General features: G+C 42.5%; 1 protein-coding gene across 4 annotated transcripts in view; it reads left to right on the top strand.

Annotated features, from left to right (window-relative positions):
• The first annotated feature begins 625 nt into the window (after positions 1-625).
• Positions 626-23,587, top strand: part of RNF111 (ring finger protein 111) — a 91,906-nt gene continuing 68,944 nt past the window's right edge. For 3 of the 4 annotated variants that reach the window (XM_075069583.1, XM_032783614.2, XM_032783609.2), the window contains exons 1-2: positions 641-986; positions 18,701-19,590. In XM_075069583.1, coding sequence (XP_074925684.1) covers positions 18,720-19,590 — 871 coding nt within the window. In that variant the 5' untranslated portion in view covers positions 641-986; positions 18,701-18,719. Of the gene's footprint in view, positions 987-18,700; positions 19,591-23,587 lie in introns of all 4 variants that reach the window. The other variant, XM_032783611.2, reaches the window with a different exon arrangement.

Raw genomic sequence — 23,587 nt, 5'->3', positions numbered from 1 at the left:
ATACATCTTTATTTATTTGTATTTTATTGTGTGATGGGAGAACAGTTTTGTAACTGTTAATGAACAATGCTGAATCCAGAGCCAAAAACAACTTTCCGGTGATTGAGCCTTCATAGAGCCTTCATCATGAGGAGGAAGAGAAGGGCAGCATAGTCTCTTGCAGACTCCTTATTGCAGGTGCATTCATCACTGATCTTCTGATCTTCAGCTATTTTGAAGTAAGTTTGTAACCCTCCTTGTTAGAGAGAAAAATATGAAAAGATGAAGGGAGTGCACCTGAGAGGCTCAGAAACCATAAAGCAAATACAAAGATCCCAGCATTTATTATTTAACAAGATCTGGTTATATGTGCACCAATCGCATCATGTGCTTGGGCCTGGCTCATAGCTGCATAGCTTACCTCTTTGCCCCCGTCTGTACCTTCTCCATCACGAGCCAGGCGTGGGTTGAGCCCAGCGGCCCTAGCTGTGCGATTGCCGCCGCTGCCATGCCCGCCTCCGCCCCACAGATGGCGCTCCTCAGCACAGGCCGCGCACCGCCCTACGCCCCGCCCAGGCGGAGGAGCCGCTCGGAAGGAGGGGCGCTCTGCGCAGCGGCTGCGCTCAGCAGGCTGCAGTAAAGCAGCACCAAGTGTCGTGCCGCGCCTGGGGAGGGAGGGCTCGGCAGCAGCGGCGGTCCGCAGAGGGGGCTGCGCAGCAGACAAAACCCAACCGGCCAGGCTGCGCGTTCGCCGGGCCCCGAGCGGCTTTGGCTGGGGACTCGGCCAGCGGGGCAGAGGCCGTGTTGCGGGCTATGTGTGAGGGGCGGCAGGGCCCCGGGTGAGGGCGTAGCGGAGAAGGGAGCCGGGGCCTGCTGGGCCGGGCCAAAACGAGCTGTGCCGCGCTGGGTCCTTCCGGTGGCTGGCGGCGCCTCTTCCTTTTTCTCCCTTCCCCCTAGCTGGGGGCTGTTACCACCTAGCGCCCCCTCCCTCGGCGTTAACGTCCCAGGTAGGTTGGGGTCCCCCCGCTGGGAGGGGATGTGGGGGCGGGGCCGGAGCGTGGCTGTGGGGGAGAGGAAGGAGGCGCTGCGGGAGGTGCGTATTGTCCACCTTAAGGTGTAGGTGAGTCCGAGGCTGCTGCTGATCCCCCTTGGTGCGATGGGTGGCAGATAAAGGGGTCTCGGGTGAACGGCCCTGTTTGTTATGTGTGGTGGTCAGGCCTTTCCTGTGTGGATGTTAATGTGACGGTGGGGAAGAGGGAATCGACGTAGGCTCTGCTAATGGAGTTGCTTCAAACTGTGGGGGCAGTTCAGCTGATGGAGACGTACTGTTATTTTTAAATGGCTCTCTGACATGCATGCCAAAACCACCTCTTATCAGGGAGGTTAAAGTTTTGGTCTTCTTAAATTAGCCCCAAAATAATCTCCTGAGTGAATGAGGTTTATGTTTGCTGTGTGTCTATAAGAGACGTTTGCATTGAAGTCACAGGCTTTAATGACAAAAATGAGGGCACATTTTTTTTTAATCTCTAAAAGAGTAAGCCCTGGGTATTTCTGGCATCTGTTTCTCATAACTGTCATTTTGTTTGTGTTAGCTTGATCCTCTTTTAGTGGGGTATTGTAGGAGAATGTGACCTCATTTGTTTATAGGGGGCTTCAAATGTTTGTTTTTCCTGCTCTACTCATTTCTTTTTGTTATTTTGGATGCTACAGAAAAATAATAATGGAGATATGCCTATCTCATAGGACTGGAAGGGACCTTGAAAGGTCATCAAGTCTAGCCCCCTGCCTTCACTAGCAGGACCAGGTACCATCCCTGACAGACTTTTGCCCCAGATTCCTAAATGGCCCCCTCAAGGATTGAACTCACAACCCTGGGTTTAACAGGCCAGTGCTCAAACCACTGAACTATTTTTCCTCCTCACAAAATGTTTTGTCTAGCTTGTCTTAGGAATCTGAGAGGAAGGTAATGCTTACAATTTTTGTGTGTGTGTTAGTAAGTTAAAATAACATAGCACATATCACAAGCTGTTTAGTGTAATAGACTGTTATAATTTGCTGGTTCAAAAAAAGAAATTATTTGCCTTGCTGTTAGATCTAAAAATGTTGGTAGACTTTCTAGCAGACTCTCTTGTTGTTTATAGTAGTGCCTGGGAGCCAGCTGAGAACAGGGCCCCATTGTGCTATGCAGTATGCAGTGTGGTAGACAGTCCCTTTCCTGACAGGTGTACAGTCTGAATAGAGAAGACAGGTAAAGGATAGCAGAATAGGATATAACATACTAGCAGACTGATGTCTTGCAATTGTCATGTTAATACCATGATTTATTAAAAATGCTAAGGAATTAGCTAAACAAAAAGACAATATACACTGCTACCTCGATATAACGCCACCCGATATAACATGAATTTGGATCTAATGTGGTAAAGCAGTGCTCTGGGAGGGGAAGGGGCTGCACACTCGGGTGGATCAAAGTAAGTTCAATATAACATGGTTTCACCTATAACGCGTTAAGATTTTTTGGCTCCCAAGGACAGCGTTATATCGAGGTAGAGGTGTATGCATGTGTGGTAAATGCAATAGGAGGAGAGAGAGGGAAGGAAAAAGAGAAATATGCATGGAAGGTGGTGGGTGGCTGAGGTATGGGGATGGATTGGGGCAAACAGTCAGTCAATCAAGAGAGGGGACAGAATATCCAGACTCAAAACTGTAGGAAGTGGTCTGATGACATCACAGGTACAGTGGTATGCTGCGATACCTGCTGAGACTTCTTGTGGGGAGCCTACAGTGCCTCAGCCAGTTAACACAAACTGCAATTTCTTCTCTACATGAAGATCTTAAAATGTGTCCAACTATCATGTTAAACAACCAACCTTTTTTTCCTTAGTATGGGTGAGTTTTAAGGAAGAGCAGGGAAGGTCTTCTGATCAACAAATACAACGTATGTTGCTAAACTTATTCCCTGTATATATGTATTCATGGTTTTATGTGCTTGAGTGAAAACCTGTACTGTATTTTCAAAAGGGAATATTCTTTACACTTCAGTTTACACATCTTCTGCTTTGGTAGTAACTTTCTATTTAGAAAGCTCAGTTAATGATGATCTTTTCACAAAACGGTGAACCTGAAGGCTCATTTGTTGGATAATTGAGATAATGGCAAGAATTTTAAGAGGGTGAAACTTCCTGTATGTACTTGATCAAAAGCCGGTTCATTTCTAAGCTGATGACACCCCCCCCCCCCCCCGATGGATAAGTAAAAATGAAAAAGTTTTATGACTCGTTCATAAGCCAGCCCTGTAATTCAGGGATCAGCAAACTTTTGCTCCCAAGCCATCAGGATAAGCCGCTGGTGGGCCGAGATGGTTTGTTTACTTCAAGCATCCACAGGCACAGAGGTAAATCTAAGTAAACAAAGTGTCTCGGCGCACTAGCAGCTTACCCTGATGGGCCGGGATAGCAACTGGTGGGGAATTGTTTTGGAGGGGGGGAGAAGCTGGGGGTCAGGGAAGTAACCCTTGTGACCACTCCCCACATGACTCCACCCCTAGCCTGGGACCCCCACATTCTCCCCATCCCATCCCTTCCCACTTTATCTGGGGAGGGCCAGGGGAGGATGTCTCTGGCTTGGCTGGAGCTGCACTGACAGGCTGGGCATCGTGGCCGCAGCATGTTCCAGTGGGCCAGACTAGGTGATGTGGCTGCAACATGTTCCAGCAGGCCAGGCAGCGCGGCTGCAGCCTGCCAGTCCTGGAGCTGCAGCTGCTTCGGAAGCTGCGGGGGACAGCAGCGTGGCCAGAAGCTGAGACTCTGGCCCTGCCTCTTCTCTTCTGGCTCTGCTGCCTCTCCTTGCTCCCTCTGTTGGGGGAAAGGGGCTGTGTCCTACCTCTCCCTCTCTGTTCCTGTTCATAAGCTGACCCCCTTCTCTGGTACTTCCCTTTTTTACTAAAAAAAAATTTGGCTTGTGAACCAGTATACACGGTAACTGATATGTAAACAAGACTAACAGCACAGGGCAAGCCAGACATAATGCAGGCAGATGCTGCACAAATGCTTTCCAAAACAGCTCTACCGATGTGTCTTAATCCTGATCTGCAGTGCATATGCTAATTCTTGTTCTGGACTGTTCTGGCCCAAATTTACAAATGTGTATATTGAGCTAGATTGTATAGTGACTTTGTGATATCTGTAATTTGGGACTGGCTTGAATTTTATTTTCACTTTGATTAAGTATTTGAACTCCAGTTTTTTCTGCTCCCCACTGCTGTTCTGAGCTATTTAAGGCTTGTCTACATGGGGAAATTTACTATAGTTACAGCAGTATAACTGCATACTCTTTAATTTCCCCATGTAGACAAGCCCTAAATTGAGGCTTGAAACATCTGCCTGACAGTTACTAGATAGTGGACTAAGCCCACTGGCAAGAGATGAAAAATGAAGGGCTAATGAGACTGCATCCGTTCTAGTTGCTAAAGTGTAGTTCTGTCTTTCCTGGGTGTTGTCAACAGAAGAATGTCCACTATTACCCCAGCATCTCCTGGCTGCATTGCGGGGGAAGAAATGGGAGAGCTCTCTGCTACTCTCATTTCCCAACCTCCATTAGTTGCTGTTCCTCTCTGGTGAATAACTCCAGTGTCTGCTTCTGCCCATAGCTGTCCAAAGCAGCATCAGAAATTGTCTTAACTGTTGATAGTTTCACTCCCACATGCAAGGTTCTCACTAACAGTGTCAATCAGTCTTGTTTCATTCTGCTGCTTAGCAAAGCTGTGAGTGGCAGCAATGAGTTGTCTACAGATTCAGGATGGCACTGCATCACTATACTTTGTGTTTAGAAGGTTTTGTTAGCAGACACGTGGGCTAGAAACTTTCATTTGAAATGAAAGCTTGATTTTGTGAAAGTTAATGTTTCCATCATTTGCCAGAGCTATCTTCCTACTTCCCTGGAAATAAAACATCTAGTTTGTTGAAGCCTTAAATTAGGGCTTGACCAAAGGCTTCAATAAACTTTTTTTCTTCATTCTGTTGTAAAAAAGTAACTCTTACTCCTGAATTCATTGATACTGTATTTGTCTTGGAGATCACTGAAGCTAAAACATTCCTGGGTTTTCAAATAGTAATGCTTACATTTTGAAACCATGACTTACATAGTGTTGCTAACCTAACTGTCCACGTTTAAATCAAAGCTGAAGCTAAGAATACTAAATGTAAGGGTGAAAATAAAATTGGAATTTTTGTAACAGTATACTAACAAGTTTAGATTAAAAATTGGACAGTTTTCTTGCCAAACCAGTTGAATTGCTGTAGTACAACTAAGTCCAATGCCTGTTAACGTTTTTTTTCTGTTGCTAATAATGTGGTCGACTCTTAAAATAGAAATATGATTGTGTATGTTTGTGTAAAGAAATATCTTGCCAAGTCAACTAATTAAAATATGCGGTCACGGACTTGTATTCAGTGGGTTTTTTCGAGTAAATCTAAAGCTATGAGAACTTGTCTAACAGTGGAAATGTGTGCCTTTCCCAGCTTCCAAACATTCCCTGCTTGTCCTGTCCTCTTCCATGTACAAGTAACCTGTAGTACTTAATAGGAAAATATCTTTTCTCTTGTAACTACTACTGCTTAGTAACCGTCACTGTCATCAATAAGGCAACTTCCTGAAATCTTCTGTCACTCATTTTCTTCCATCATCGTTACCCGCTATGTGCTTTGTGTAGCTATAATTCCTTTTGCTCTTCTGTAACAACTGGGCATTTGTGGGCTTAATGGACAAACAGTCATGAATTTTTAAAATTCTTTTAAGGACTGTTTCATATTGTTCAAGTTCTTAACAGCTTCCTAAAACTTGCTCTTACTAAAGTGAATAAATAATAATAACCTTCTGTCTTAACCCCTTACTCTGAAAGATTACTAGGCAACAGTGTGCTTCTGGATTGCGTTGTAGAAAGTAACAGATCATCTGGGATCTGCTAGATTTGTAAATACAATACTAATATAATTCTGCAGACTTGAATCAATTATTTGCATATCTTGAACTTTCTTTAGCCATTTCTGAAATTTGGTTTTAAGCTTATATAATTGGTTTAGAGCTAAATTTAATAAAATATGGTATTTCTTATGTGTAAGCATTGAATACTTACCATGATTATAGGAAGGAATCCAGTTAAAGATGGTAAACTTAAAAAAAAAAAAAAAAAAAAAAAAAAGCTAAACTTTGGAAGTATGTTAGTATTATCTTTCAATTACAAATAGAACATCTCAAATGTTTGTCATTACTATAGCAGTTTTTGAGTTTATAAAGTAATGCTGTTTTAAATGAAATCCACAATGACGTGAATTCAACCTAATATACTCCTATTCTTAACTTGCCTGATTGTGAATCCATATTGGTGTTCATAAATGGTTATCAAGATCTCCCATTACTCTGAGAGGCATGTGTGAGCTCCTGAATGTTGGCACTCTAGGGTGAGCCTTTACATTCTTCTTGCTCCTGTTTTTTAGGTCAGGATCTTCAGACTGTCTCCTAGCTTAGTTCTAACTTTCCTGTTGTATTTCTTGCTAGGACTTCTCTGATCTAATATTGGAAATGAAACTGTGGAAGTAAGGTTCTAACATCAAATGTAAAGTAGTAATAGCAAATGTGTGGGGTACTCTAACTGCACGTCTTGATGTATTTTAAAATATTTCCATTCATTTTTTTATCAAAAGTAAACTCTCTATGTTGAATCAGAACCCAATAGCATCATGTAAGGTCTGGTCTACACTAAAAAGTTTAGTCAACCCAGCAGTGTCACACAGGGATGTGGAAAATCCACACCTCTGAATGATGTGTTTAAGCTGACCTAATGCCCTATGTAGACGGTGCTAGACAGAAGATTTTTTTCTGTCAACCTACTGCCTCTCATAGAGGTGGATTACCTATGCTGATGGGAACACCCCTCCCGTTGGCATAGGTAATATTTACACTGAAAGACTACAGCAATGTGCCACTGTAGTGTTTCAGGTGTAGGCAAGACCTAGTTAATTAGTCCTTTATGCCCTGTCTTGATGGGCAAAAGGGTGGCTTTTTTTATTGTTTTAGCTTGATTGAGATACCTTAGCATGATTAAAAAGTTAAGATGTAGGCTAATATGTGTGGATGCAGTTATACCAGTATAAAATAATTCATACTAGTATAATTTCTGTTTCAGGACCCGGAACATGCTATACCAGTGTAAGGCACCTTTGTTCCAGTATAACTGTCTACACTAGAACTGTTACTAGTATAACTTCTAGCAAAATAAAAATAAAAATCACACCTCCAACCGACATAATTATGCCATAACATTTTTGTGTAGATCAACTCTTGATAGAGCTAACATGATTGGAAAAACATACCTTTTTTGTCCCTCGACCCTTACTGTTGCCCCTCAAAGCATTACTTTTGAGTAAGATTTTCATTTTTCACTATCACAATTTTTAAAGGTGGGGAAATTTGTCCTAACACGGATAAGTTATTGACAATCTAGAAAGTATATAATGTTGAACTCGTAGTATGAGGGGAGGTACATATTGATGAACTTTGCTGGCTGAAGGTGCAAGCACTCCTGTAGCCTTAGAAGTGACTATCAGCACGAACTGGGATTTGTGCTGCTGTTTTTTCATAATGTATAAAAGCCTGAAATACTCCCCAAACAAATTCTACTTTTATTTTTTTGTTGTTGGAAATGTAGGTCTTATCTACCCTTTTTCTCCTTTAAAACTGGTAAGATTACTATATTACACATGCCATTGAAACCTGAAAATTATTCAGACTGTTTAAAACTTTTTTTTTTAAAATACTATTTAATTCCAAAGCCTGAATACCTTTATGTTACTGTTAGAGATTCAGTTTCCTTCCACAAATGTCTAAGAGAGCACATAAGTCATGGCTGAGACCTTTGTCTAGCCCATCAAATAAGAGAGCACCAGACATATGTTTGATACTCTTAAAGGGAGAGGAAAAACAGTAGCTGAACGTTTTGAGTTTAAAAAAATAGCAAGTATGGTCAGTGAGCCTGTTACCTGCCCCATATTCACTTTGCAGGGCTCTTAAGAATCGACAGACACCTTTAACTGCCTTGCGATCCCTGGTCCCAGTTTTAAAAAGCATAAATAATATATCTGGCTGTGGTCTGACAGAATGCAAACTTTGAAATTAATAAAGTTTGAAGTGTCTGAAATATTAAACTCTCTGCAGCTAGAAGTTTAATGGAAAATCCTGGGAGATCCTTGTCACTAGACTCCGTGCAAGGATCCAGCTGTAGGATAATGGCCTTAGATTTTAATGGATGAGGAAAGAGAATCTGGAAAGGCCCACTTAGGCATCCGTCTTAACCTAGAGATGCTGGTTGAAGGCCCTAAAGATATTCATTAGTGTAAATTGTCATACGTCTATTAATGTAAATAGGCTTGTATATTCTTAGATTTTCATATTAAAAAATAGTGCTGGTACAAGACTGCTTCAAAAGCATGCTAATTTTGGAAAGAAATATGTCAAAACACATGGAACTGAAACTAGATGAAAAGTATTGTCACACTACAGTGGCAGTACTTCAGAAAAGTAAGGAAATTCAACATGACAGGCGCATGTATTTCCCTTGACCTTGAATGTGAGGGTTTGCTTTCATAAGTACTTCCATTGTGGAATCTTTGTTATTTAATGTCATGCATTGACTTCTTGTGCTGCAGTACCAGTTATCTGCAGTGGCAATAGATTTCAGGGAGTTTTGGGAGATTGACATGCCTTTGTTTAAGTGTTGTGTGGTGTCTGTGTGTGTGTGGGGTTTTTTTGTTTGAGATACTAGTAAAGGATATTAAACTGCTGCCAGTAGCAGACAAAATAGAAACCCAACAAAATAATGCAGATAGCATTACAGGAATCAAAACCGTATTGCTAATACTGCATGCATAATTCTCCTTAACTACTTTAAAGTATATCAGTTGGCTGAGTTTCTTTCTTTAATGCATTACATTGCCAATGTAAGACATGACTTAATTTCCTGGATGGGTCTTTCAACACTCGTTTCAGCCTATCAAGGCATTGCAATGTTGTCAGACTTACTAAGCAGGGCAGAATTTATAGGCATTGAAGAGCTCTGTTCAGCCTTCCATGACCAAGGAAAGTTATCATGAGGCTGTGGACTACTTCTGTGGGGAAGGGAATGCAGGAAGGCTTTGATAGGGTAAATTGTTCATCCATTTCACCTAAGGCAGGGGTTCTCACAACAAATTATTTGGTTGCCTCAGAGAGTGGACACATTCTTGCTGGTGGCCACACTGACACTTTTTCCTAAAATTATTTATTTTTCTTAAAGTTAATAAAGTAATATTCACAAATGTACATCCAAATAATTGTAATTTATTTATGTAAGGTTTTTTTGGGGGGTGGCCCCCCCTGCATCCCTCCTCACCTGCCAACCCACCACTCGCTTCCTCTCACTCCTCCCAACCCACCACTCACTACTCCACTCCCCTGACTGCAGCCAGACAGGCGTGCCCTCCCGCCTGCCTCCTCCACCTCCCGCCTGCCTCCTCGCCCTACTACTGGCTCTCAGCTTGCCTTCTCTCTCACCCTCCCACCTTCCTTCCCCTGCCAGACACCCCCCTGCCCATAGCAAGGACCCCCATTCGCTGCTGGCTTGCCACTCACCTCCTCACTCCCCCACCAGGGCTCGCTCGCCTTGTTAACCTCCACCTTGCTGTTTGCCTCCAACCCCTGCTGTTTCCTGGGGGGGATAGGCTCTTTCCTGGAAACCTCTGGCAGTCTCTGGAGAACCTGAAAGCTGACATCACAGGATCTTTATAATGTAGAAATGCTCTGGCTACGTTGATACATCACAAGAGGAAAGCAAACTTGTTTGTTTTGCAGTTCATGGGCTATTCCTGGACAGAACACAGATACAATAATGTAATATAGTAACTACTACACTTCTTATATTTTCTTAAATAGAATTTAAATAATTTAGCTCACTGTAGTTAATTGCAGGGTAGGTAAGTTTTTGCAGAGACATTTAGTAGTCCTCAGTGTACTTTCCTAAAACAAGTAGTTATGTTTGATATTCAGCATTTCAGGCTGTGATCAAATTCTCAAATTCCTTGTCATCTTGTTGGTGGGATGAAGACTGTACCAGAAAGAAATGTTCAGTACATATAATTTAAAAAAAAATGAACTGTAAGTGGTGATCGCTGCAGATGAAAGAGCACCACTATTTGCTATTTCTTTTAGATATTGCCATACAAATGTCTAGAAATTCTTCCTCAAATATCTGTTAAGAAAATGTTTCCACATATCTAGTATTGGTATAGCAAAATAAGTCGGTGAGTGGAAGTGGAGGCGACATAAGTCTGAGGGTAGGTCTATGCTACTGGAAGCACACCAGTATCGCTATGGTGCTGTAGATATGCTGGGATGACCCTGTAGTCTAGGTGCAGCTAATAGCGAAGGAAAGTTTCTTTCTATTTCTGTAGGAACACCACTTAGAATCATAGATTATTAGGGTTGGAAGGGACCTTGAGATCATCTAGTCCAACCCCCTGCTCGAAGCAGGACCAATCCCCAAATGGCCCCCTCAAGGATTGAACTCACAACCTTGCGTTTAGCAAGGGAATACTCAAGCCACTGAGCTATCCCTCCGTCCCTATCAAATGATGGTAAATGGACGTATTTCAAACATCAGTTTAGCTGTCTACTCTGGGGGTTAGATTGGCATACCTATAGTAGTTTTGGGTGAGAATTTTCACCCTCTTAACTGACACATAGCTATGTCAACCTAGATTTTAAGTGTAGACCAGGCCTCAGTGGAAGCTCTGGTGGAGGAGTGATGCGTCTTTTTTTTTTTTTTTTTTTTTTTTTTAAAAGCTGCTGATGCACTATGAGTATTATGCCAAACAGTACCACTGTAAAGGTGACCTCATGAAGATACCAAAAAAAGTTTTTTTGTGGCCTTTTTGTTTTCTGATTTGTGAGTATGTATAGCAGGCCGGAAGTATTTTCCTGCTTACATTAGAAACATCAGAAATAGAAGGCCTGGGAAATCTAGTGTGTGTGTGGGGAGTGGGATTTTGTCAGTACTTCATCCTCATACTTGGTGCTGAAGGAGGAGAGGGAGAAAGGAGGGCCAGAATGTTGAGCCTTTTGTCTTTCTTTATTCAAAATGCAAATTTAATCAATAGAGTTGAATAAAGTCAACATTTTAAACAATTTGACTAAGCCTCCTTTTCCTTTCTTGACTCTTGTAGGTATCAGCACTGTTCTTCTGCATAGTCTTCCGGCTTGGACAAAGCACACATTTCTAATGTGGATAAAAAATTGGAAAAACTCTATATGAAAAACCCTTGGATCACCTTTATACATAATAAATGGCACAAACCGGTCTTTTTCTTTGCAGCCTTGCTTTAAAGAAAGACGTAGATGCGATATCAATCTTGTGCCTGTGGCCCCACTTGAATTCAGTTAACCCCCCTTCCATCCTCAGGCCAAAACAAATTAGGGCTCTTTCAACATATTTTGGAAGAAACTTTACATACAGGGATGATACCACTAGACATCTTTCTGTTTCCAAGTTCCTGGTAAAAATTAAATTGGGATTCTAAATCAAGTGCTTTGTTATAGGTTCCAGCTACTGAAAACATAACTGTACATCTTCAGTTGGCTATTTCTTAATGTGAGTAGTGTCTCTAGTATATCTGTTGGAAAACCACATAGGTGCAACTTTGAAAGTGTTGCTATGCTTCTACATTCTTTACTATCCATAACATTTTTTTCTTTTACATGATGTCTTTTCTTATTCTCTTAATCATTGGTTTTATTTTTTGCATGAAATACTTGTGACTTCCCATCACAAAAGAATGAAAGAATAGTAATGGTGGAGTGAAATGAAGTAAAAGTGAGGCTGGTCTTATTTTGACACAGTTCTAGCAAAAGACGTGGTACATCCAGGTACCAATGGCTTTTGATCATTAGCAGTGATATTTTTGTGTCTACCTTGCTTGTGGGTGTTCTCCAGCTTTGGAAAATTTTGCTCAAAGATTCCTGAAGAGGCAGATGACCACCTTCTGTGTTGTAGTAAATTTAAGTGGAAGGCACAGAATGCTAGTACAGAGGATATGTCTACGCCCCAGTGGCATTAGAGCTGTGCCTCTGGGGTGCCCTGGTGTAGACAGTGATGGAAGGTTTTTTTTTTCATCACTGTAATTATTTCACCCCCTTGAGGTAGCAGCTAGGTCCATGGAAAAATTCTTCTGTTGACTTACTGGTGTTTATACCAGGGCTTAGGTTGGCTTAACTATGTCTCTTGGGGGTGTGAATTTTTCATATCATTGAGCGATGTAGCTAGGTCGACCAAAGTTTTTGTTGTAGACCAGGTCTAATTTGTGCCCACATAAGGACCCTAAATAGAAAAGGTCTCCTTTAACAAACTCTGCCTTGTGAAGATGAGTCAGAAACTGACTGCACTCTACACACTGGTGGGAAAAAGTCTTGAGGGTGGTGTGAGGTGACAATAATTGGCCGGCCAATTTCTAAATGACCAGATCTACTTTTCAGATTCTCTGCAATGAGATTCTTCCAACATTGCTGATGTAATCTGCAATCCCAGTGGACAAGGGAATAAGCATTGTTTCTTAGAGAGAGAGACACCACTGATGTGTAATACCACTGTTTCGTTTGCTTTATGATCTAGGATAAAATCCTACAGATATGACTTAGGCTGTTTAATCACAAATTTTACTAATAAAGCTTTTTATTGTGACTAGAGTGTTCCAAACTAAGCTGAGGATATCCAGGGCACTGTGGATTTCATAGTTACTAATGGTGGCTCTGTTGCAGTAACCGCCCCTTGCTGCAGAGTTCTGTTTCAACAAGCTCTGTCGTGTATTACCATGAAGAGAATGCAAAGTAACTGTAAACTGATGTAGTGTTGTCTTTGTTTCAGGTTGCTTACAAGCTCAATCTTAGAATTAACTCTGAAACTTAGAGAAGATGATAGTTAATAACATTTACATCATCTGATAGCTGCTGATCTTAGTAGAAGCAGCTAGCTGATGAACCAGAATTTCCACTATGCTACACCATAGTGCCATAAAATTCAGTAGTCTTTCTGAAGCTAAATTCTGTGGCCTTTTGCAAAATAGACAAGGGCTTAGGCATTAGTGACATCCCAAATACATTTGTCCACCCCAAAATGCCACCAGTAATTTGAAGATGCCGGCAGTAGTGGATCACTGATCTCTTAATAGAAGATAATTCTGATTGGTTTGGCAAAGTCCACATGAATTTGAAACTCAGTTGTGTACTTCATTGGTGTTTTTCCCACCTTAGGTTAGAGAAAGTAATGGCACTCGTATTCCCATGGTGCTACTTGGTGTCCTACTTATTGTTTGTTCTAGCTTGATTACTCTGAGAGGAGTAGGAGATGCTTCTAATGTTATCGCAGTTGGAGTCAAATGCTTTTGGATTGTCGTTTTGGGAGTCTATATAGGAAGTGTATATACCAGTTGAAGCATACTGACATTAAATACCTTGCCAAGGATATTGCTGCTTTTATTTCACAATAATTGTCAGAGCAAAAATGTTTGTTTTTGTTTTCCCCAGTCTGGTCTGTGGAGACTAATGTTTTTGCATACCAGCAGTCTAACATTCTAGCAGTGAGGGGAGTCTTCCCTGGCAGCAAGTATGAGGGGAGCTAATATGATATGGGACACTCTCTGCCAATTTGCCACCACATGTAGCATAGGCTAAAGTGTTCATGGAGTGAAAATAGCCTTGTCTGTACACAGCTCTTCCATTTCAGTGTACTATAGCTCCTTTCTTATGAAAGGGTAGATTGGGGTCGGCAACCTATGGCAAAGATGGCACGCAAGCTGATTTTTAATGGCACGCTGCTGCCTGCTGCGGTCCTGGCCGGCAGACCCACTCAGCCCACTGCCGAACTCAGGTTGGCAGTGGGCTGAGTAGGGCCGGTGGCTCGGACCCCAGCAGGCAGCAGTGTACCATTAAAAATCTGGCCCAGCCCGGCCCGCTCTTCTCCACCCCTGCCGCCGGCATTTGCATATGCTTTCCTGACCTCCGTCACTTCCAGCGGGAGGTTGTGTTTCCGGGTTAGCATGTCCATACCGTTACCTGGTGTCCATGGAGTCTGAGCAGACCCGGAAGCGGCCCTGCTGGCAGGGGCAGGAGGAGGGACCTGGCCCCACAGGAGTTGCAGCGCCCACAAAGTCTGTAAGTGGGGAAGGGTCCTGGGTCCCAGCAGCGCCGTGTGCCCACCTGCCTCAAGCACAGCCGGCCCTACTCCCTGAACTCAGGCAGGCAGCCCTGGTGCTGGGATGAGCTCGGCTCTGTACTGGGCAGGCCACATCCCACAGCCTGAACCTGAGCCCAGGGGCTGCGGCTCGCCCCCTGGTGGACCCTGGGTACAGTTGGGTTGTGCCTCTTTCCCCACCCCAGGTCACTGGACCCCACTCCCCTCTGGCATTGAGGGCAGAACCCAGGAATCCAGAGCCCTAGTCTCCGTCTGCCCCCTTACCCCCTCGAACAACTGGAGCCTAGCTGGAAACCTAGGAATCCAGAGTCCTCGCTCCCAGCACTCCTTCCCTGAGCACCAGACGCCAGCCCCCTTCCGGAACCCAGGAGCCCCAACTCCCCACCCTGCTCCCCGCCCTACCCGCCCTCAACATCCCTGGCCTGATCCCTGCACTTCCCTAACACACACCCAGCCCTCCGCCCGGACCCCTGTACCCCTCACACCCCTCATCCTCTGACCCCTGCACCCTCCCACGACCCCAAACCTGACTCCAGCCCCCCATGCCCTGACTGCTGCACCCCTTCAAATGCCCCCAGCCCTCTGTACTGACTCCTGCACCCCCACATATATCCAGCTCCCCCCCCATGCCCTGACTCTTGCACCCCTCACACCCCCACCCTGAGCACCAAATGGGAGCTCCTGCACCCCCTCCCCCCATTCCCACATGCACCTCTCACACCAAATGGGAGCTGCCCAGGTAAGCACTTCACACCCAAACCTTCTTCCCCAACCGTGAGCCCCCTCCTTCATTCTAGCTCCTGGCCAGACCCGACACCCCAACCCCCAGGCTGCTCTTTCACCCCCAGCCCTGTGTTCAGTGCACTCCCACCCTCAGCTCAGTGCAGAGAAAGAAGAGAATGGGCTCGAACCACGGAGAAAGTAGGTACCCACTCTATGTGGGCAGGGATGGGACCCCAGACTGGCAGCGGTCCCATTCAGCCTGCTGCCAGCCTAGGTGAACGGAACCACAGGCCGGCAGTGGACTGAGCAGGCCGGCGGCGTAAGATCAGCATTTTAGTTTAATTTTAAATGAAGCTTCTTAAACATTTTGAAAACCTTGTTTACTTTACATATAACAATAGTTTAGTTATATAATATAGACAGAGACCTTCTAAAAAACATTAAAATGTATTACTGGCACACTAAACCTTAAATTAGAGCGAATAAATGAAGACTCGGCACACCACTTCTGAAAGGTTGCCGACCCCTGGGGTAGATTATATACATACATTGAGTAGATTTGACACACATTCTAATAGTAAGCTGTAAAATGTCTAAGTGTTGCTCTCAGTGAATCTTGTGAACGGTCTGCATGACAGATAGTAGGAAATGGATATTTATGGTGTGAACTGGAAGAACAGATTGAGTGCTGGGATGCTGGTGAATAAGAGTATATCTACAGTACAACTGCAGCTTTTGCACCATAATGTAGATTCTTCCTGTATTGATGGAAGAGGTTTTCCATTGATGTAGTTAATCCACCTTTCCAAGAGCCAGTAGGTAGGTTGACAGAAGAATTCTTCCATTGATCTAGCTGTGACTAGGTTAACCTACCTATAGCACTCAGTGCAAAATTTTTCACAGCCATGAGCAACATAACTAGGTAAATCTAATTTTTAAGTGTAGACAAGCCTAGGACCAGAGTTGCTGAGAAACTAAGTACTGTTAGGGTCTGTAGGTGCATAAGGACCACATTCTGAGGTTGGCAGTGGTGAAAGTATTCAGCTTCTTGAACAGCTAGGCTAGTCCTCTCTCAATATGCAAGAGGAGATGGAAACTCTCAAGGTTGCAGTTACAGCTACCTCCACATTTGGTATTCTTAAATATAAATTATAATTGTACCCCATTCCACATGTGTGCCAGCCTTTTGTCATTCATCAGCTATCTCATGTTTTGTGTAGTGCCTTTTCACATGCGATCTTCATGAGATTATTCAGAGAGACAGAACATAATGCATGATCTTCTGTGGAGGCAAATATGCAGAGGCTGATAGACAAAAGCCACTTTGAGGAAACTTCCAGCTTCGTGGTTTCAAAATGTTTTGGTGAGGTTAAGGAAATAGTTGTGTTCCATCACTGTGCTTGGTATCGTAAAAACACAAGTTTTACTAAAGGAGTGATGTTGCACCAGTTCATCTTAACCAGTGCACCTTGAATACACTAGCCTTTTAAAACCAGGGCTTGAAGAATCTACTTATAAAGAAAGAGAGCTTTCCTGAGCGAGAAACTGGGACAAAGCCATTACATTTTGGAGAAACAAATTGATAAAAGTCAGATAACTAGCCCTTCAGGTTTTCTTGCAACTGTATAAAATGTGAACTGATTTAATGCTATCTTCCTCATTCTGCCAATGTTTTGTTTCAATATTTACGATGCTATTCATAGTTTGCTTGAGCAGCAGCTGATTGAAACCAAAAAGGCTCTGCAGTCTCATTTCCCACAGGGCTCTGAGGAAAATCAGTTAAACTGAAAAATCAGGTTAATATCACTTTGTTGCTCACCAGGAAAGCTATGAGCAGGAATAACAGGTATGCACTAGCTATTCATGAGACCAGGAAAGTATAGATTAGGAATCCTGCACCCCACTCAAGGGAGTCAAGAGTACAATAGTGGAGGCTTTCCCCTAAATTAAAAAAAAAAAAAAAAGACTCTGAATGAAATGAAGGATCTTGGTTTGTCCATCCACCAGCCAGAGGGGGCCAGCAGAGATTCATACTTAAATATTCTCCATCTAGAAGCTGGTATAAAAGAGAAAACCTAAGCATGGTTAAGGACAGCCCTGTGGTAGGTAATGCAGCACCCTTGCCTTTCCAGCAGCTGGCTGTGATTAATTGGAGATGGGCTTCTTACTATGGCAATGTCCTGGACCATTTGGGTGGAGATATCTCCTCCGCTATAGGAGTTGCTGATGGTCACAAATCAAAGCTATTTAGCAAATATAAATATGTGAATGTGTCAAAGTTACTGTAAAGACATGTATTATCCTTAAAGATAGTCTAGTATGACGACCATATTTTAGAAACCAATAAGCAATTTGCCTCAGTCACTAATTTCTTGACAGCATGTTGAGTTACATGTGAAGTGTTACAAGATATTTGTAAATTCTCCCAAAGCTAATGCTTTTTCAATTTAAACTTTACAGTGTGTGTGAAATTAAATATTCTTTGGTTAATGTTCTGACAGTTTAAATAACATTCCCTCATTTTGTTGAGGGCAGGAGCAAGACATTTTCGTGTATTACAGTACTAGTCAAAATAGCTGACCTGACCTAACAAAATATGTGTGCTAGATATTGCAGGACTCTTGGGGGGTGCGGGAGAAGCCAAAGTTACTTGCAATTTCTAGAATTGTTTTACTCCAAACAACTGGTGCAAACCTCTTGATGGGGCAATAAAGTAGTGACTGCCCAGAATGTATTGGCAAATTTCTGACTGGCTTGCTGGAATATTTCCTTCTGCCAGAACTCAACAAGACTTTCTAAAATGATCTTGAATATTCATATTTTTTCATATAATTATTTACAGCAATGTGAAAGGCAAACTAGTTCTGAGACACCTATTTAGTATTAAGATTATAAAAAAAAATGTTACAGTTTTAGAATGTCTTAAAAATTGCATTGAAATTGACAACCTCTGAGCACTGTGTAGATAACATTGAGAGTACCCAATGGTAAATCCCTTAATTCTGTAGTTCATTCGGTGCTTAAGTAAAATAGGGTAATGGCCAGAAAAGAGAGGTTCTATGTTAGTTACATTGTATGTATATGAAGACATTTATTAAAATGTTTTGACAACTCAGAAATTCTTGCTTGGTAGGGAACACTGCATTACTTGTACTGGATGGTTATATCCTTAAAGCTCGCATGCTTTTGAGTTCCTTACCAGGTTTCTGTCTTGTATCCTGGTGATCAGGATCTCTGAATATGCCATGTTGGATGCCTTGCTGGAAGTTGTTGGCTTCTAGTGTAAAGGGTTGTTTGGGATCACCAGCAGGTTGAGTCATAGTATACCCACTATGTGATCATTGTCCTGTCTTAATACTTTGGAGTCACTATTCTTTCACATATTTATACACCTGTAAGGCACTTTAATGACGATGGGAGTTGTGTGTAAAGTCCCCTGGGCCAAAGGTAGAATAGACATTTTGGCTGATTAAATTTCTAGGAACTACTATCTGGAATAAAAACAAAACATGTTTCTAGCAGGAAAAATACTTCATAAAGCCAGCTTTTTTTTCTGGCATATTAGTGTTTAGCTTAGTGGAAGAAGCAAAATAGCTAGCATACTCTCATTGCCCTTAAAAGATATGGGTTGTGGGTTTTTTTTGATTGCTAATCTATAGCTGTTCTAGTGCAACGTTAATAGTAGGTTAATTTTTTTTCTTGTTGCATGTCTGATTTTCTTTCCAGGACTTCCCTGCAGTTTTCCATGTCTCAATGGACTCCTGAATGTAAAATAGTCTATACTATAAAAGCGGATATGAAGAGTGAAGTTCCCTCTGATGCACCAAAGAGACAAGAGAGTCTGAAGGGGATCCTCTTGAATCCTGAGCCCATTGGGGCAGCCAAAAGTTTCCCTGCAGAAGTTGAGATGATTACCAATAAAGTAGGGAATGAATTCTCTCACTTGTGTGGTGACTCTCAAAAGCAGGACATGAATGGCAATCATCCAGAACAAGACAAAAGTATTGTGGTGCGGAAAAAACGCAAGAGTCAGCAGGCTGGCCCTTCATATGCTCAAAACTGTGGTGTTAAAGAAAACCAGGGAATTTTAGGACTAAGACAACGCCTAGAAACACAAAGTGAAGACAATGATTCTTCTTTTAGTGACTGTGTGTCTTCACCTTCATCTAGCCTACATTTTGGAGACTCTGATACAATCACATCTGATGAAGAAAAGGAGACTCCCGTAAGACATACTCAGGCTGTGTTGAGTACAAGTAGAACTCATAGTGCAAGGTCACAAAAGTGGCCTCGTACTGAGACAGAAGCTGTACCTGGACTATTAATGAAAAGACCCTGTTTTCATAGCAATTCACCGAGAAGACCTCCATATAGAAAGAGATTTGTGAAAACCAGTTCCTCGCAGCGAACACAAAACCAAAAAGAACGAATTTTAATTCAGAGGAAAAAACGGGAGGTGTTGGCTCGAAGAAAGTATGCTTTGCTACCCAGCTCTAGCAGTTCCAGTGAGAATGACCTCAGTAGTGAATCTTCCTCAAGTTCTTCCACTGAAGGAGAGGAAGACTTATTTGTATCTCCTGGTGACAACCTCCAAAACAGTACAACTGTTCCCTCAGGTAAAACAAAACTCTTGGGTTTTTTTGAGTGAGTAATCTAGTTGGTTATTAATCTGTTCATTTTATAGTGAATAGTATTTGCATGTTTTTTTCCTTAATCTTTTTTTGTTTATAGACCTTTCAAATGGTGCTCTTCCTTCAAAAAAGGAAATAGGCTCTGTGGGAGAGTGTACTATAGCTCTCATATTAAGAGAGTTCAGTATTTAATATTTATCTTAGTAATGCTGCACTTTTAAGTTGTAATAAACTCTCAATTTAATTTTAAGTTCCTATAACCACCTTAGCCCTAAATCCTGCACTAGAATAAAATAATTGTTCCCAGACTGTGGTTCACTGGCAGGATGGATAAGAATCAGTGATTTAAAGAACAAACAAACCACTTTTGAAATTAAATGCAGGTTTATATAAAAACTTATTTAAATTAAATAGGAAACTAACAACCTATGTTAAGGCCTAAACTTTTATTTCAGTTATTAAAATTATTTAAATACAAAAAATAGTACTGAGCAATGTGTACATTTTTGCTGCCATTTTAAATAGACCACTGAACAGGTGAAAGTCACTGGCTAAACTCTTGGAACCAGAGTTTGTTGAAGTGCTCAAGCAGCTTTTGTTAACAGTAACCTCTTCTGTATGTGCAGAGAGAATTTTAATTCAGCTAATTCTGTTCAATGATTAGTTCAGACTTGAGAAACCAATTTGCAGTTGAAAAAAACAGGAAAGCTTCTCTTTCCTTTTCCAGTCTCTGAGTAAAACTAGGTATGAGAGGATGAGCTCTTCATGTTCTTCAGTGTTTAACTAGGTGACTAGAAACATTAATACAGAGTTCAGGTTTTCCCAGTGACCTCTTGTAACCTTCCAGAAAATTGAGTTCAGCAAAATTTAGACTTCAGAAAACCAGGAAATACGTAAGGGTATACACCATACAACCTTAACTGTGCTGTCCACAGTCCTAAAACACCCATAACAGATGTACTCATGCTCTAATTGTTTTTTGTCATTGCAATGGAAAGGAGCTACCTATCCTACATTCAGACACTTCAGGCTTGCCTACACTTGAAAGGCTACAGTGGCACTGCTGCAGCATGTCTTTAGTGGTGTAGGTAGGCAGGTGTAGGAATCTCTCTCTGCAGGAGAATCCTAGCTCCCCTCTACTGCGTTCCCTCACCTTCTTTATAAAGCCCAGGTGCCTAATGATCTTGTGGAACTCTTATCCCACAGGACAAGGCATCAGGAACAGGTATACTAATTGGCTCTTACTTTTAACACCTGTTAACCCCTTATCTGAACCCCATCAGTGTCTTACCACTGTCTGTATGTAAATTCAGTTTCCTTTTTCCAATAAGGTGGTTCACTCATGGAAGATGGGTGTGTATAATAGACTCCTGGCAAAATTGTCATGAAATACTCCTGAGGGCATTCTGCAGCAAAATATTAAAAATTCTGTGCCCAGTATTTGAGAAATTCTGCATGTTTTTGGTCAAATAAATGTGGAGGCCCCAGTATGGCATTGGAGAGCACAAGCCACTGGCTGCACAGAGGCGGGAGATCACTCTGTAGCTCCACCCCAGCACGTGGACTCAGTAGTGAGGCTGCTCCCAACCCTGACACAGCGGAACGACTGGGCCTGCCCCAGAAACACCCCAGGGCACTGCCCCTCTGTGCAAGGTGCACTAGGTGTGAGCAGGAGGGCTCAGCAAGGCAGGATCCAAGTGTGGATGAGCTTGGTGTGGGTTGAGAGCAATCTGTGTGGGACAACCTGGGTGCAGGCGTCTCATGGGAGATCTGGGTGCAGGGAGGATCTGGATGCAAAGGGGTTTGTTGGGGGGTTATGGGTGCAAGAGTAATGGGACTCTACATGGAGGTCCAAGTGAAAGTGGTTGGGGCTCAGTTTGGGGATGGGGGCCTGGATGTGGGTGAGGGATAGAGCTTGGTAGGGGGGGCTGGATGTAGGAGGTTCAGTGGAGAGGTCCAGATGCTGAGGAGTGGGGCTCAGAGGGGTGGGGATCCAGGTGCAGCTGGTTGAGGCTTGGTGAAGAGGGATCTGGGTGCATGTGGCTTGGGGTGGTCCAAGTGCAGGGGGAATGGGGCTCGGCAGCAGGGGTTACGATTGTGTGGAGGGTGAGGCTGGAGGGAGTCCGGATGCTTGGGTTTTGGGCAGATGAGGGAGCATCTCCCTATACAGTGATCCTTCCCCCTGCAACTGAAGAACAATGGGTGCAGAAAGTGTGTGTGTAGGGGGGAGGAGATGGGAAGAGTTTGCAGAGCTTCCTGCAGCCTGGGGAGAAATCTGAGGGTGAGTGTGACAGAGCCCCAGATACTGTGCAGGGGAAGAGGAAGTCCTCTCCTCCCCAGTCCAGCCAGGACTAGTAGCTGAGCCCAATGCAGGGTAGGAGACACCAGCCAGGTATTCCCCAGTCCCACTGCCTGCCCCATGGTGATTTACCTCTCTGCTGGCTGCCCTGGGCACCCAAAACATATTGCTGGGAAGAGTCAGATGACCGCTTTTGTGGCTTTCCTTTGCTTCCCCATCAGAAAGTCATTTTTCTGTGGGGAAGCAAAGAAATCTGCGGGGAACATGAATTCTGCGCATGCGCAGTGGCGCAGAATTCCCCAGGCGTAATGAAATATTACCATTAAAGACAAAATCTATTCTGCAAACTGATGACAGTGGGACAATATTACTTGCCTATCAGAATGTTGCTCTTGCAGAGTGAGTGGGTGAGCACAGCTTTGCAAAACTGGCTTAATACACTGAGTATTTGTCTCCAGCTGGCTAGTTAAAAATAATACAGAAATATTCAGTATTTAGAAACTAAAAAAGCAGTAGGAAATAACTTTATTTTTTAGCCTCTTGAAAAAGATTGGTTTGCCAAAAAGTTAGGGGGAAAAATTGACATTTTTTTCCCCCCACTCAATTGAAATTTCACTTGCATGCCCTCAGCAGTGTTCCCATCACTCAAGAACTCTTATTTTAACTTCAGAACATGCTAACTTTCTACTTTTGAATATGAATAGCAATGACAAAAGGAGGTGGCAAATACAGATTTAATTCTATAACTGTTTACTTACAAGTTGTAGAAAACATAATGCAACTTGGATGCAGTTTAAATCTTTCACCTTTTACTAAAGATTTCCGTGGAGAGGAACTTCTCTCCAAGTCTTTTTGGTCTTACATTTTTTTGGTGGGACTTTATGCAAGTTACAGAATGCATCCAGTCATCAAAACTGAAGACACAATTTCTACAATCTAATCTGTTTCCTCAGAAATATATAGCCCTCAGTCTCTTGCCCAAAAGTCTTAGTAAAGGGATAAGCTGTGTAAAAATGTTTGTAAGCTCTAATGTGTTCCTGCAGGCTCCTTTAAGACTTAGATCACAGTTTGGCACTCTTCAGCTCTTTCTAAACTCCTTTTCTAGATTGCCTTTTAGGTGGGCATTAAATGAACTAAAGTGGTATAGATAATGAGACTAAAATGTTTTAGGTCTTCTGTAGTAAACTTGCATATCTACTTGCTGTCTGTCTCTACCCTTTAACTTCATCTTATTTCCACAAACTGTAAAGATGTTCTGTTCAAGATTATCAGTTATCTCTTATCTGTTGGCTCGGTAATCTAAAACTGAAAAATCTCAGTAAGTTGAGTTGTATATGTTGTCTGCCTCACAAACCTAAAAATGTCATTGTTGAGAGTTCAGAGGCAGTAGTGTTCAAGCAGTCCTGCTTCTCTGAATATCTAATTATTTTGAATTAGATTTGGTAGATGCTTTTGACTGACTTGCATTACAGGTTTGTTGCATGTATTCCTTGTGTATATACTATAAAATGCACATACTCTTTAATAAAGGCAGTTTTTTAAATATATAAAGGTAATAACTTATAAACAAAAAATAAATTCCATGAGTGCAGGGGACTGGACTAGATGACCTCTCGAGGTCCCTTCCAGTCCCATGATTCTATAAATCTTGCATGACAAAGGCAATGTCAAATGTCTATAATC

The sequence above is a fragment of the Chelonoidis abingdonii genome, chromosome 9 (assembly GCF_003597395.2).
Source record: "Chelonoidis abingdonii isolate Lonesome George chromosome 9, CheloAbing_2.0, whole genome shotgun sequence".
Lineage (NCBI taxonomy): Eukaryota > Metazoa > Chordata > Testudines > Testudinidae > Chelonoidis > Chelonoidis abingdonii.
This window is presented reverse-complemented; position numbering and strand designations above follow the sequence as displayed.